At 50.6% G+C, this 15006-nt stretch overlaps 1 protein-coding gene across 15 annotated transcripts in view; it reads right to left on the reverse strand.

Moving 5' to 3' along the window:
- ATN1 (atrophin 1) overlaps positions 1-15006 on the reverse strand; it is a 76618-nt gene that overhangs the window by 5318 nt on the left and 56294 nt on the right. For 11 of the 15 annotated variants that reach the window (XM_005312012.5, XM_008176002.4, XM_005312014.5 and 8 more), the window contains 5 exons: positions 13215-13432; positions 12852-12989; positions 12409-12522; positions 8344-10232; positions 62-284 (listed from right to left, as the gene is read on the reverse strand). In XM_005312012.5, the coding sequence (XP_005312069.1) occupies positions 62-284; positions 8344-10232; positions 12409-12522; positions 12852-12989; positions 13215-13292 (2442 nt within the window). In that variant the 5' untranslated portion in view covers positions 13293-13432. The remainder of the gene's footprint in view (positions 1-61; positions 285-8343; positions 10233-12408; positions 12523-12851; positions 12990-13214; positions 13433-15006) is intronic. The other 4 variants (XM_065585337.1, XM_065585333.1, XM_065585331.1 and 1 more) reach the window with 1 other exon arrangement.

Raw genomic sequence — 15006 nt, forward strand, 5'->3', positions numbered from 1 at the left:
TCCCTAAACATCACCTCTTGCTCAGCCCCATTTTCCCCAGTGGGGTCACTGCAACACCTACCACACTTCTCTCCAATTCTCTCTCCTTTTCTCTCTCTCTCTCCTTCTCCCTCTCCCGCTCCCTCTCCCGCTCCTTCTCCTCCCGGGCCTTCTGTTCAGCCTCCCTGCGGACCTTCTCTACTAGATCTGCCCGTTTCTTGGCGAGCTTGGAGCCATCCAGGGGCACGAAGTAAAGGTCTGTACGGGAGCAGGAGTTGAAGCCACGATCTAGGTGTTTGTTGAACCTGTAGAGAAGAACGGAGGCACAAGTGTCAGAGTGTGAGAGAGATGGAGGACTGGGGGAATAGTGAGGACTGGCACAAGCCTGGAAATGTATCAAGGAAGGTGGAGGGTGTGCAGGGATCTTGGAGCCAGTGAGAGCTGTGGAAAGCAGCTGTGCCCCACACACCTGATACACCCCTTCCCTTGCTGTGTCCCGCCCCAGCAGTCCCCTCTGTGCAGGGTGACTACCCATCCCTATTTTAAGGGACCATCCCTAGACTTCCTTATTTCATTAATTTGTCATATCAGTAAGGACAGGCTGAATCAACCTTAGCAGAGCAGCTTCAAAGTAACTGTTGATTAGACCCTGTTTTCAGTGTAGAATTCAGCCTAAAGAAACCTAATCTTTTAAGTAGGGCTCTCGATTAGGCGGTTAACTCACGCTATTATCGCAAACAAATTAATTGCGATTAAAAAAATGAATGTGATTAATCGCAGTTTTAATTGCGCTGTTAAACAATAGAATACCAATTGAAATTTATTAAATATTTTGGATGTTTTTCTACATTTTCATATATATTGAATTCTGTGTTGTAACTGAAATCAAATTGTATATTATTTTTAATACAAATATTTGCACTGTAGATATTATAAACAAAAGAAACAGTATTTTTCAATTCACCTCATACAAGTACTGTAGTACAATCTCTTTATTGTGAAAGTGCAACTTACAAATGTAGATTTTTTTGTTACATCACTGCACTCAAAAACAAAACAATGTAAAACTTCAGAGCCTACAAGTCTACTCAGTCCTACTTCTTGTTCAGCCAACCGCTAAGACAAACAAGTTTGTTTACATTTACAGGAGGTAATGCTGCCCTCTTCTTATTTACAATGTCACCAGAAAGTGAGAACAGGCATTTGCATGACACTTTTGTAGCTGGCATCGTAAGATATTTACGCGCTAGATATGCTAAACATCCGTATGCCCCTTCATGCTTCAGCCACCATTCCAGTGCACATGCTTTCATGCTGATGATTCTTATTAAAAAAATAATGCATTAATTAAATTTGTGACTGAACTCCTTAGGGGAGAAAAAACGGTGACTCACCTTTTTGTAATTGTTGTTCTTTGAGATGTGTTGTTCATGTCCATTCCAAGCAGGTGTGCGTGCGCCGCGTGCACGCCAGCCGGAATATTTTACCATAGCAGTGTCCGTAGGGTCGGCCGCTGGGTGCGGCCTGAATTGGACCTTGTCTTTGTGGAAGACCGTGTATGGAGGCTCTGATGTCAGTGCTCTAAGCTCCGACACTCTCCTGACCGATGTGATAGCCACTAGGAATGCAACCTTATATGAAAGATATAACAGCAAGCACGAAGCCAGAGGCTCGAAAGGTGGCCCTGTGAGGGCGGACAGGACCAAATTGAGGTCCCAAGCTGGGACCGGCTGACAAGTATGCGGGAACAGTCTGTCCAGGCCCTTGAGGAAGCAACTAGCTAGTGGGTTTGCAAAAACTGAGCTCCCTCCCGCTCCCGGGGGGAATGCTGAGATAGCCGCCAAGTGGACTCGAACTGAAGAGGGGGAGAGTCCTAGTTGTCTCAGATGAAGCAAATAGTCCAATATGAGAGGGATCGGGGCAAGCAAAGGAGCCTGCCCCTGCTGTTCGGCCCAGATGGAGAAGCGTTTCCACTTGGTTATGTACGTGGTCCTGGTGGAGGGTTTTCTACTACCAAGAAGGACCTGCCTGACCTGATGAGAGCATTGCATCTCCACAGGGTTTAGCCATGGAGCATCCAGGCTGTGAGGTGGAGCGACTCCAGGTTCGGATGACGTAGGCGACCCCGATCCTGTGTGATCAAGTCTGGGAGCAGGGGCAGCCTGAGGGGTGCCCGTATGGACATGTGCAGGAGCGATGTGTACCAGTGTTGGCACGGCCATGCCGGCGCTATCAGGATGACACGAGCGTGATCCCTGCGAGTCTTGAGGATTACCCTGTGAACCATGGGAATCGGGGGGAAAGCGTAAAGTAGGCCGTCTTCCCAGGAGAGGAGGAAGGCGTCCGTCAGGGACCTGGGACTGCATCCCATGAGGGAGCAGAATTGCTGACACTTCCTGTTCTCTCTTGAGGCAAACAGGTCTATCTGGGGATGGACCCAGAGACGGAAAATTGAGGATACTATGTCTCAGCAAATAGACCACTCGTGGCCCTGGAACGAGCAGCTGAGGGCATCCGCCAGCCCGTTCTGCTTCCCCGGTAGATAGGATGCTATCAGGTGAATTGCGTTCTGTACACAGAAGTCCCATAACGCGAGGGCTTCTCGGCACAAGGGAGAGGAGCGTGCACCACCCTGTTTGTTGATATAGAACATCGCTGGTGTGTTGTCCGGAACACACCTGCCTGCCAGGAGGGGTTTGAAGGTCATGCATGCTAGACGCACTGCTCGTAACTCCCTGATGTTGATGTGTAAGGAAAGGTCCTCTTGTGACCAAAGACCCTGGGTTCTGAGGTTCCCCAGATGCGCTCCCCACCCCAAATCTGACGCGTCCGTTACCAGGGATAGAGAGGGCTGGGGGCTGAGAAAGGGTACTCTGGCGCAGACCTCCTGTGGGTCGAGCCACCACTGGAGGGAATCCAGCACTGGTCAAGGGAGCGTCACTACGGAGTCTAGGGAGTCCCTGGCCAGCCGGTGCACCTTTGCTAACCAGGACTGGAGCGGGCGCAGTCTGAGCCTGGCGTGGCCCACCACATAGGTGCATGCCACCATGTGACCCATTAACTTGAGGCAATTTCTTGCTGTAGTGGTCGGGTAATGTTGGAGACCGAGAATAATGTTGGACAAGGTCCGGAACCTGGTCTCTGGGAGGTACGCTCTGGCGTGTGTCGAGTCCAGGACCGCCCCTATAAATTCTATTCTTTGGGTTGGAGATAGTCTGGACTTGGCCTTGTTCAGGAGGAGGCCGAGCTCGAGGAAGGTCTTCCTGATGAAAACCACCTGAGACTCCTTGGCACGGCCCTTGATGAGCCAATCGTCCAGGTAGGGAAAGACCTGAATTCCCTGGTTGCGCAGGAAGGCCACCACGACTGCCATGCACTTTGTGAAGACCCTTGGGGCTGCTGACAGTCCAAAGGGTAGAACTGTAAACTGAAGATGGGCGTTGCCTACGACGAATCTGAGGTAATGCCTGTGCTGAGGGATTATTGCAATATGAAAGTATGCGTCCTTTAAGTCGAGGGCAGCATACCAGTCTCCTGGATCCATGGAGGGTATGATGGAGGATAGGGAGACCATGCAGAACTTGAGCTTTTTCACAAACTTGTTTAGACGCCGCAAGTCCAGAATAGGTTTGAGGCCCCCGCTTCACTTTCGGTATTAGGAAATAGCGGGAATAGAAGCCCCTGCCCCTGAACTCCTGAGGAACCTCCTGCACTGCCCCTGCTGCGAGGAGGGACTGCACTTTTTGAATTAGAAGTTGCTCGTGAGAGGGGTCCCTGATGAGGGATGGGGACGGGGGCTGGTGGGGCGGGAGGGAGGAGAACTGGATAGAATATCCCCTCTCTACCGTGCAGAGCACCCAGCTGTCCGATGTGATTCGGGCCCATGCATGATAGAAGGGGGACAGACGTGACAAAAAGGTAGGGTTGGACGGATCCAGAGTTGTGACCGGTAGATCGTCCCCGACCGTGCCATCAAAATGGGGCGCTAGGCCCTGGTGGTGGTCTTGGTTGGGCAGATGACTGGCCGGAGGGCTGTTGTTGCTGCCTCCTTCTGCCGGTCCCGGCCCGCCTGCGCAACACGTCCGTGCGGTTTTGAGGCTGGTATGGCCGCGGGGCCTGTGGCGGCCTGAATTGCCTATGATGGGTAACTGGGGTGTGTAAGCCCAGCGATCGAAGGGTAGCCCTCGAGTCCTTTAGGCTATGCAGCCTCTTATCTGTCTTTTCAGAGAAGAGCATGGGCTCTTTGAAGGGGAAGTCCTGGATGGTCTGTTGGACCTCACGTGAAGGCCTGAGACCTGAAGCCAGGCTCCCCGCCTCATGACCAGCCCAGTCGCCAATGTGCGTGAGGCTGCATCCGCCGCATCCAAGGTTGCCTGGAGGGATGCTCGGGTAATTAATTTCCCTTCTTCAACTAGGGCTGAGAATTCGGTTCGCGATTCCTGAGGAAGGAGTTCTGTGAACCTAGACAATGCCAAGCATGTATTGTGACCATACCGGCTCACTATAGCCTGTTGATTGGCTATATGCAACTGCAGCCCCCCTGTTGAATACACCTTTCTCCCAAACAGGTCCAACTTCTTGGCCTCCCTGTTTTTTGGTGCAGCCCCTTGGAATCCCTGATGCTCCCTTTGGTTGGCCGCATCCACCACTAGGGAGTCCGGGGGAGGGTGGGCATAAAGATGTTTCATGGTCCTTGGAGGGGACAAAATATCGCCTCTCTGCCTCTTGGCCGTGGGGGCTAATGAGGCTGGCATCTGCCACAAGGTGCGGGATGTGTCCGCAATAGTTTTTATCAGAGGTAGGGCTACCCTGGATGGGCCTGACGGGGTCAGGATGTCGACCACCGGATCCGTATCCACTTCGATCTCCTTGGCTTGGATCGAGAGGCTCTGGGCTGCACACATGAGTAACTGTTGGAGAATCCTGTTGTTCTCTAGGGCCGGTGCCGCTGAAGTTCCCGCGACTGCATCATCCGGAGAGGAAGAGAGGAGATCACCTGCAAAGGGCCTTCCTCTATACCCTCGGCCTCTGTGGGGGCCTGCGGCACACGGTACTCAGGTTGCGTGGCCGGTGCAGGTACAGGATGCGGCACCGCGGCCGGTACCGGGGTCAAGACTGAACGATGAGGCGTGCTGGGTGGTGCCTGCGGCGTCGGAACCACGGTCCCTGCCGGTCCCAGTATCTGACTAGGCGGTGCCAGGTTCTGTTGTGGCACATTCCTGTCAGACGGCGATGCCGGTGGTGGAGACATTTGAGCCGGAGCCACCGACGTTGATGAGACCGATGTGGACCTTGAGCGGAGCCCGTACGCCTGTCCCATGGACTGACGGTAAGCCCATGGAGTCCAGAACGGCCACTGGGGGGGGGGCGGTTGCCACTGCTGTTGCCACTGCGGCGGATAAGGCTGGAGGTTCACCCGCGAGGTCGATAGCCTGCTCCTCGATCTGGTGGAGCGGTACGAGTCCGCCTCCGAGTCTGAGGTCTCCGAATAGGAGGACCTAGGGGGAGCAGTACCCACTGTCGTTGGGGAGCGGTGCCACTGGGCTGGAGAATAGGCCGATTTCCTATGTGCCAACTCTCTCCGGTGCCGGGGTTTGGAGGCTTTAGCCTCATGATGTGCCGAGGATGAAGTGCTGGGCGCCGCGTCAGCGCCGGGGTCCGAATGTGGCCGCAGGGCCGCTTCCATTAGTAAAACTTTGAGTCTCTGCTCTCTATCTTTGAGAGTCCTGGGGCGGAATGCCCTGCAGATACTGCACCTGTCTCTTTGGTGGCTCTCTCCTAGGCACCGTAAGCAGGAAGAGTGCGGGTCACTCTTTGGCATGAACTTCCCGCAGTCCTTACAGAGTTTAAACCCTGGGGACCCGGGCATGCCCCAGCGGGGTGACGAATGCGTTGGGGAAAACCCCCCAACAACTATCTATCTACACTAACTCTAAAGCTAACTAAACTATTTACAAGGAAGAAACGGGACACTGCCAAGATTGCTGAAGAGCAAGTGAAGTTCCAGCTAGCCGTCACCGGTGGTAAGAAGGAACCGAGGGGGTGGAGGGTCGGCGGGCCCCTATATATGGCGCCATGAAGGCGCCACTCCAGGGGGCGCTGAAGCCGACCCTACGGACGCTGCTATGGTAAAATCTTCCGGCTGGCGTGCACGCGGCACGCACTCACCTGCTTGGAATGGACATGAACAATCACTCGAAGAAGAATTGTATGTCCCCTGCTCTGTTTTACTCACATTCTGCCATATATTTCACGTTAGAGCAGTCTCGGATGATGACTCAGCACACTGTTCATTTTAAGAACACTTTCACTGCAGATTTTACAAAACGCAAAGAAGGTACCAATGTGAGATTTCTAAAGATAGCTACATCACTCGACCCGAGGTTTAAGAATCTGAAGTGCCTTCCAAAATCTGAGAGGGACGAGGTGTGGAGCATGCTTTCAGAAGTTTTAAAAGAGCAACACTCCGATGCAGAAACTACAGAACCCAAACCATCAAAAAAGAAAATCAACCTTCTGCTGGTGGCATCTGACTCAGATAATGAAAATGAACATGAGTCAGTCCACAGTGCTTTGGATTGTTATCAAGTAGAACCCGTCATCAGCATGGAAGCATTTCCTCTGGAATAGTGATTGAAGCATGAAGGGACATATGAATCTTTAGCGCATCTGGCACATAAATATCTTGCACCACTGGCTACAACAGGGCCATGAGAACGCCTGATCTCACTTTCAGGTGACACTGTAAACAAGTAGCGGGCAGCATTATCTCCTGCAAATGTAAACAAACTTGTTTGTCAGCGATTGGCTGAACTAGAAGTAGGACTGAGTGGACTTGCAGACTCTAAAATTTTACATTGTTTTATTTTTGAACGCAGGTTTTTTTGTACATAATTCTACATTTGTAAGTTCAATTTTCATGATAAAGAGATTGCACTACAGTACTTGTATTAGTATTTTTCAATTCACCTATTTCTTTTGTTTTTACTGTGCAAATATTTGTAATAAAATATAATAATATAAAGTGAGCACTGTACACTTTGTATTCTGTGTTGTAATTGAAATCAATATATTGAAAATGTAGAAAACACCCAAAAATATTTAAATAAATAGTATTCTATTATTAACAGTGCAATTAATCGTGCGCTTAATTGTGATTATTTTCTTTAATTGCTTGACAGCCCTACTTTTAAGAAAAACTAACCACAAAGCTCAAATTTTTTTTCTCTTTTGGTATTGTCTTAAGACTGCACTGAATTGTGCACCTGAAATAAAAAATCTTGGATGTGGCTTCATGTTTGAGACTTTGTTGTTAAAACATACTAAATATTCAGAAGTTTCTCGACCCCTGGACTGTTTTTATACTTATAACACAGGTAAGGAAATGCGAGGAAGAATTTAGAAAACTTTTGGAAAGGGAAAGGTTCATTAATGACTAAGTAAATAGCAAATGCTTGCCACATATGGGCACTAGTATGTTACAGCAAAGAAGGTTCAGTGAATATTGTGTGCAGGGGAAAGGGTGGGACTTTGAAACATGGTAGCCAGCTCCTTCTCCCAGTTTCTTAAAACTTATGGAATTTATTATGTTCATTTCTACCTCAAATGCAGCAGCAGAAAGAATATTTTCCTTGTGTAAAAAGACTTGCTAAATATTGATTCTGTTAAGGCTGAGCTTCAAATTAAAGTTTATTTCAATTGTACATGTAAAGAGTTTTATGAATTGATTTCAGAACAAAGATGTATTGAAATGTATGAAAACTGATAAGTACCATTTTAAACAGTTCACTGAAGCTTATGATATTTGTATTGTATATATGAGGACACAAAAAACGTACACTTGAGAGACAAATACATGATATGCTAAGGGAAATGGTGTTTCCTAAAATGTCCCTTAAAATAAAGAGTTGTCCCTTATTTTTCATATGGTTTTCCCTTACTTGCATCCAGCAACCTACCTCTGTGGCCCAATCTCCTTCCCCAAACACACAGGGTGAGATTCTCATCCCCTCTCCCACCACTGTATGCCACTGTGGCAGCTTACAGGTACCATAAACCAAAAGTCCACGAGAAAATTCCCTGGTATAGGCACTGTGTCGGGCTGCAACGATGCCCCCCCTGCAAACTGGGTTGCTCTAATTTATGCGGGGGCTGCAGCGACCCAGCCCTTCCTGGATGCCCAGCACAAAGGCCCACCCTCCGGATAGGTCACTCTTTTTGACTCCAGTGGGGGTTACTTGTTGATGCAGGCCCTGGAAAGCTGCCCTTCCCCCACCCTCCTCTCCCCCCTTCTTTTCTCCCTCTGTCTCCATGTTCCTCCCTCTGTCTTATTTTCCCCTCTCTGTCTTGCTCTTCCCTGCTCACCTGGCTGACTGGCTGGCATGACTTGGTACGTCCACCACTTTGGGGGCTGGTGAGGGACTCCGAGCCAGCGGCATTGGGCTCTCCGGGGGCTCGTACTCCTCTGACGGCTCTTGCTTGATCTGTGCAGCGCTCAGTGGTAGTGGTGGTAGGTGGGGAGCAGGGGCTGCCATGCCGCCAGGCAATGGGGGGGCAGTGGGAGCAGGTGAAGGGGCCTTGTAGCTGCCAGCGGCTGGAGAAGAGGTCATTCTGTACCCGGGGGGCGTGGCTGCACGGAACGATGAAGAGGAGGAAGAAGGGGGTGAGCCTGGCTTATAGGGAGCTGGGGGCTGGAATGTGGGGGCAGGTGAGCCTGCCCGCTTCCCATAGGGGGCCACAGTGGAGGGAGGAGCAGGGGGTGACACCGTCTTGTAGGGGGCTGAGGAGGAGGCCATGGTGGCTATGACAGTGGAGAGGGTGACAGAGGCAGAGGTGACTGGTGGGCCAGCTCCATGCGCAGGTGAGGGTGGAGGTGGTGGAGGGAAGGCGTAGGCAGCAGGACTCTGCCCTTGGGGATGAGCGCAGACACCTGGGTATGTCCCCTGGGAAGAGGAGGAGGAGGAGGAGGAGGAGGAAGAGGAGGAAGAGGAGGCTGAAGGAGCCTGGCTGTATGAGGCCTGGCTGTGGGGTGGGTAGAGACGTAGCCCATAGGCAACATGTGAAGGGTGATGAGTGCCTGACTCCAAGGGGTGGGGGTAACCTCCAGGTGGCTGGGGAGGAGCTGCTGTGGCTGGGGAGACCCCCCCTCCAGTGCCATGGCCATGGTGGTGGTGCTGCTGTGGTGGCTGCTGGGAGGGCTGGCCAGGGAAGGAGGCAGTGGGGTGGGAGCTGGTGTTGCCCAGGGGGCGGCCATAGGGTGGTGGACCCTGGCTCCACACAGGCTGGGAGGGCAGAGAGGGCTGGGTGTACTTGGGGGGCTGGCTGGAGATGGAGAGGCCACTAGGTGGGGGGAAAGAGTGGGCATAGGAGGCACTGTAGCTGGGCAGGGCCTGGGCAGGGGGAGGTGGAGGGTACTGAGCAGAAGAGCTGGGTGGAGGGGGGGCATAGGGGTAACGTGAGGGGGGTGGGGCAGGTGCCTTGTCCTGCCCCATCCCGTGGGGCGATGGGAGGTGCCCACTCAATGCCTGCCCCACCATCCCAGGCGAGTTGGAGTTGGTGGACGCATTATTCAGTGGGCGCAGGGCTGGTGGGGGAGGCAGGTTGGCTGTGACATGGGGGAAGGAAGGGGCAGAAGCTGGGGGTGCTACCAGGGGGTTGCCTGGGGAAGTCTTCTGAGGGGGTAGCCCCCCTGCCACAGAGGCCAGGGAGATGGGAGTAGTGGGTGGTGGGTTGTGCTTGGCACCAAGGGTCTGTTCACGCCCTCCTGGCACTGGGAGGCCCCCCCCTCCAGTAGTGGCTTTGGGCCCCCCCTGGACCACACTGGCAGTGGGATAAAGAGGAGCATGTGTAGCAGAGGAAGAGGAAGAGGAGGCAGGCACTGGTGGTGCCTGGGCCTGGAAAATCCTCGATGCCTGAGTCTCAAGTTGAGAGTGGTATCCACCTGCAGGGGCCTGAGGGTGGACCTCGCCTGCTAGGCTGAAACCTGGCTCGAGTGGACGGGCTAGGCTGTCAATTGGAGGGGCAGGTGGGGGACTCTGGGGGAACAGTGAGGGATGATGGTAGGAGTGGGATGGCCCTTGGGACAGCACAGAGGACGAGTCTGAGTCATTCTCCACACTGCCTGGGCTGTAGACACTGGGTGAGGTGCTCCGGTTATCCTGGTCAATGTCCCGTGGGTCACTGCTCATCTCATCATTGAAGCTGTGACCATCAAGGCTGTCAACATCCGAGGGAGACTGGGGACATGGTAGCTCCTGAGGTACAGAGAAGAGGGAGATATCAGACAGCCCCTCAGAGCATGAGCAAAAAAGTTAACCCTTTCTGAGCCCCAGAGATTCTCCTTTCTGAAGTTCTCAGCCCCTCGCTATAGGAGCTGAGAAGGAAGGTCACCCTTTTCTGACACCCCTTACATGTAGTCCCCAGTGACTCTCCTCTCTGGAGGCACCAAAGAAGGTTGTGAGATGCTCCTCCTCCCCTGGCCCTACTTTATTCATGTCCCAGAAAAGGGAAAGGCAACAGATTCACAGCAGATGGAAGCAGATGTCCTTTGGCAGTGTATTTATAACAATCCTAGTGCCTTCCATTTGCAAAGCTCCACTTATTTGACAGACATTCATGAATTAAGTCTCATGACCCCGGGGAGGTCGGTAAGTATCATTGGCCCTATTTGACAGAGGGGGTAATTGACGCACAGAGAACAGTTATAAAGCAGGAGTGTCAAACGTATTTGGAAGAAAGAGCCGAATTCTGGTCTGTGGTCCAGGCTATAATTCAGGACTATTCCCCTCCACAGCAGTGGGAGATTTGTACAGAGATCAAGGGGAGAATATGGCCTTTATGAACTAACTAAATATTCAGTGATTATTTATTATTTGTTTAATGCCTTATCGTCACATTCAGCACTGAGGAAGGAAACCCACAGCCTGTTGGGCCATTGCTATCTCTGCCCCTCATGTCTCTTCCTTCCCATCCCCCTTTCTCTATTGCTCCCCACCTTCCCTGTTCCTGTCTCTGTGAATCTCCTCTGAATGTCCTTGGACCCCACTATGCCTATGTGGTTCCTTCATATTATGTTTGTTGTGTAAAGAGCAAAAGACCCAATAGGGACTGAGGAGTTCCCTCCTCTGAGTCCTCATTTCAGGCTGTCTGCAGACCCAGGCAGACAACACTGAATCAGTTACACTCGGGTCACATTCAAAAGGTCATTTCTGCAAGCAGAAGGGCAAGAAACTTACTTCTCTAAAAAATGAAAGCAGAGATTCTGGAGAATGTAACTATGTCCTGCAGACCACACGAACACATCATGCAGGCCAGATATCTGATACCCCTGTTACACAGGAAGCATGGTCTTGTAGTTAAGGTATTAGACTGGGACTTGGGAGATCTGGAATCAATCCCTTGCTCTGCCACAGACCTGTGTGACACTGGTCCAGTCACTTCACCTCTCCGTGCCTCAGTTTCCTATCTGTAAAATGGTATTAGTATTCTGTGAATTGCAGTCACGTGTAGGAAACCCATTATGGATCAGGACCCCAATGTGCTGGGTGCTGTACTCACATATAACAAGAAGGCCCCGCTCCAAAGAGCTTAAAAATCCTGCACCTGTCTTGTCTATTTAGAGGTAAGCTCTTTGGAGCACAGCTTTTTCTTACTGCGTGTTTGTACAGCGCCTACAGCAATAGGCCCAATCTTGGTTGGGGCTTCTAGACACCACTGAAATGCAAACAGTAATAAGGAGAGGGAAAGGACTTGGCAAAGATCATACACTGAGTCAGGGGAAGAGCTGAGAATAGAAACCAGAAGTCCTGATTCCCAGTCTCCTCTGCTCTAAACTGTTAGGCCCTATAGCCCTCCCAGAGCCAGGAAGAGAATTCATGAGTCTTAACTCATATAACCACTTAACTAGAATCATTGTAGGGCAGTTCCAGACAGTCCAGACACACAATCAGTGTCCCTGAATTGACAAAGCAGCAAGCTAGCTGATCACATCCAGGGCTGCTTGGACGTCCCAGACTAGCTGGCTGAGCCAGACCTAAATCCGGCAAGTGATGATGTGTGGCCAGCATGATCTCAACCCCAGAGGACAAGTTGGACGGAAGATATGCTAGACTTGACAGGGTTATCCTGGGGAACTACATGCTCCTGGGTTCTGGGGAGCCACCTCCTGCCCCAGAAAGGGAAGTGCTGCGACTGGGCCAAGCCCCTGAAATGTGGGAGGAGGCCTATTTATGGGTGAGGATTGTCTCGTCTTGCTTGGTAAAGCCTGTCAGCCCACAACCAACACAATGGTGTGATCCAGTGCAGCCAGGGCAGCAGGCTTGACGGCTCCGTGGACCTGATCCAGCGCAAGAGGGAGGGAGGGGAACTCCCAGAGGCTTTTTTCCTGCACCAGACCATGGAGGTGTTTTTGGGGTGCAAAGGGAAACTCACCTCAGTTTTGGTTTTCTTGGGGGCATTGCTGTCCTCCCCTTCACTCTCTGAAATCTCCTCCATCCGGCCCTGCTTGTTACCCTTGGGGGTACAGGACTCCTCCACCCGTCCTTTCTGCAAGGGAGAGGAAAGAAGGGTCACACATGGAACTCTTTCCTGAAGCTCCCACAGTGGGTGAGAGACAGCTGACATACAAGTGATTTGTACACAAAATGACAGATTGGACAGATTGACACAGGACCTTGGGGATTTAGGAGTCATGGTTTCTCTAGCAGGTCACAACCTAGCAAAAACAAATACTGAAAAGGGTCGGTGGGGGATAACCTCTTGGTAAAATGGTTGGGGGATAAGCAAGTTCCTGAGGGCAGGGTGGAAGAACCAATCCCTGCCAGGTTCTTGGTGGACCTCATGGTACCACTCAATATCACACTAATGTTTCCTACCTTATTGGTTTGCCGGGATTTCTCAGTTTTGCCATCACTGCTAGAAGTGCTGATGCCACCTGGGGAGGCTCGGCCCCGTGACCTGAGCTCCTCTCGGGGTCCGGGAGTCTCCTTCTTCCGTCCACTCCGCATTGACATCTCAGATGAGAGAAAACACACTGAGTGCACCCTGCAGCTCCCCCTGCTATGCAATCCCTGCCCCACCTTCCAGCTCTGCTGAAGCCCTCAGTGTTAACCCACAGCATTCCACTGCTCCAGTCCTACATTCACCACATAGCTTTTCTGATGCACCTCAGTCCTGACCCACAGCTCTCCTTCTTTTCCAGTCCTTGATTCCCCACCACCTCCTCCCCTTTCACATACCGAGTCTTTGTTCTGTCGAGTCTTCATTCTTTTGGGTGTGGGACCCCCATTCTCCTTGGCCCAGTTGGATGAAAACATAAATTTGTGTCACTTTCCCCCCCTTCCACTGTTCCCCGGGAGACTGAGATGATGGCCTCAGGGATTCGGGCAGGGTCAGCTCCTCCGGAAGCGGGGGGTGGGGGCCTCACTCCAGAGCTACTACAGGTTCTTAGTGGACCCTGAAAGACGGAGAGGGAGACAAAGACAGAAAAATGGAAAAAGAGAGTGAGTTGTATGTATGAGGCCACTTCACACCAAAATTTCAGCTCATGATATAAATGCCAAAAAATTACTACTGTTGCCATATCTTTTATTTATAAACCTGGGGATCTTCACTAATAAGAGATAATAATCTTAATGCTTGCTCACTGGATGTCCATAGAAAATTATTTAAGATTATTATCTCTTACTCCCATTGTAGTGGAGTGGTACCCATGTGATGGAAGAAATCGGTCCCCTCAGTATTTGGGGTGTTGAATTTTTACATTATCGCAAATTGTTTTTACATTTCATTTCCCTGGTTACTTTTTTACTTAAAGGAGGGATTAAAAAAAAAAGAAGCTGCTTAAAAACATTAGCATTTAAGTTCACAATCATGATTCTTCTGACTTTATAAGCAGTTCTTTGCAGCTGGTCTCAGTGCAGTCCAGACCTTAATACTCTTGCCCAGTTACATAACAGTCATAGCTCACCCAGAGAAATGGTCTCCAAGTGGCCTTTGCTGGGGGTTACATTATGCAAACTCAGCCCCAACAATACACACATCCATGAATGCACCACATTTGCAACAAGCTTATTATACAGAGATGCTGACAAGTCCTGTTTACGCTGTACATCTGCAGGGAAGCCCAATATACACAAGCATATGCACTTTAACTTGACTTCGCAAGCCACAAACAAAATCTGGCCCATTTAACTCTGAATCTTTCCTCAGAACTAGACCCCTTTGATCCTTGAAGTGTTTTCGGTGGCTCTTCTCTGAGCTCTCCCAGCTTGTCACTGTCTTTCTGGGATTGAGGGGTCAATGGCTGACTGCATGATTCCAGGTGGGGTTTCCTCAGAGCCACACAGAGAGAGACTATCCCATCTCTGCTCTTGGATATGCGCCCTCTCACAGACTCTATCCCTAGGGTGGATAGTTCCCAGAGAGAAAAGTAGATCTAGTGGATAAGGCATTAAGATCAAGGAGTCAAAGCCTCCATTGCATCTGAGATGACTAACTGACAGCTTTGGAATGGGATGGGGTTTAATGGGTTAGCACAGGGAGATTGGGAATCAGGATTCCTACAGCTCTGGGTGGGAAGTGGGTCCTAGAGCGTTGTAGCAAGGGAAGTCAGGATACTCTAGATTCTATTCCTTGCTCTAGCAAGGGAGTTTGGGTCATATTCTATGATTTTATTTTTATTTAATTTATTTATTTTTAGTGGGTTAAAGCAAAGGAACTGGGAGTGAGGATTCCTGGATTCCATTCGCAGCCATGCCTTTGACTTGCTCTTTTACCTTGGGAACTTCTCTTTCCTGTATCTCAATTTCCCCATCTATAAAATGGGGATAATTGATACTGACCTACTTCTCGGGGGAGTATGAGATCTATTTAATTAATACTTTCAGATTGCTTGGAGATCCTCAGATGAAAGGCACTTGCGACTTTAATTTAATTCATATTTTATCTGCCCCTCATGCTGCAGGTCATCTAGGGCCCATATAACAATAATTTCCATACAAATTAACTTAGCTCTAGTCTTTACTAGAA

This window comes from Chrysemys picta, chromosome 1 (genome assembly GCF_011386835.1).
Source record: "Chrysemys picta bellii isolate R12L10 chromosome 1, ASM1138683v2, whole genome shotgun sequence".
NCBI lineage: Eukaryota > Metazoa > Chordata > Testudines > Emydidae > Chrysemys > Chrysemys picta.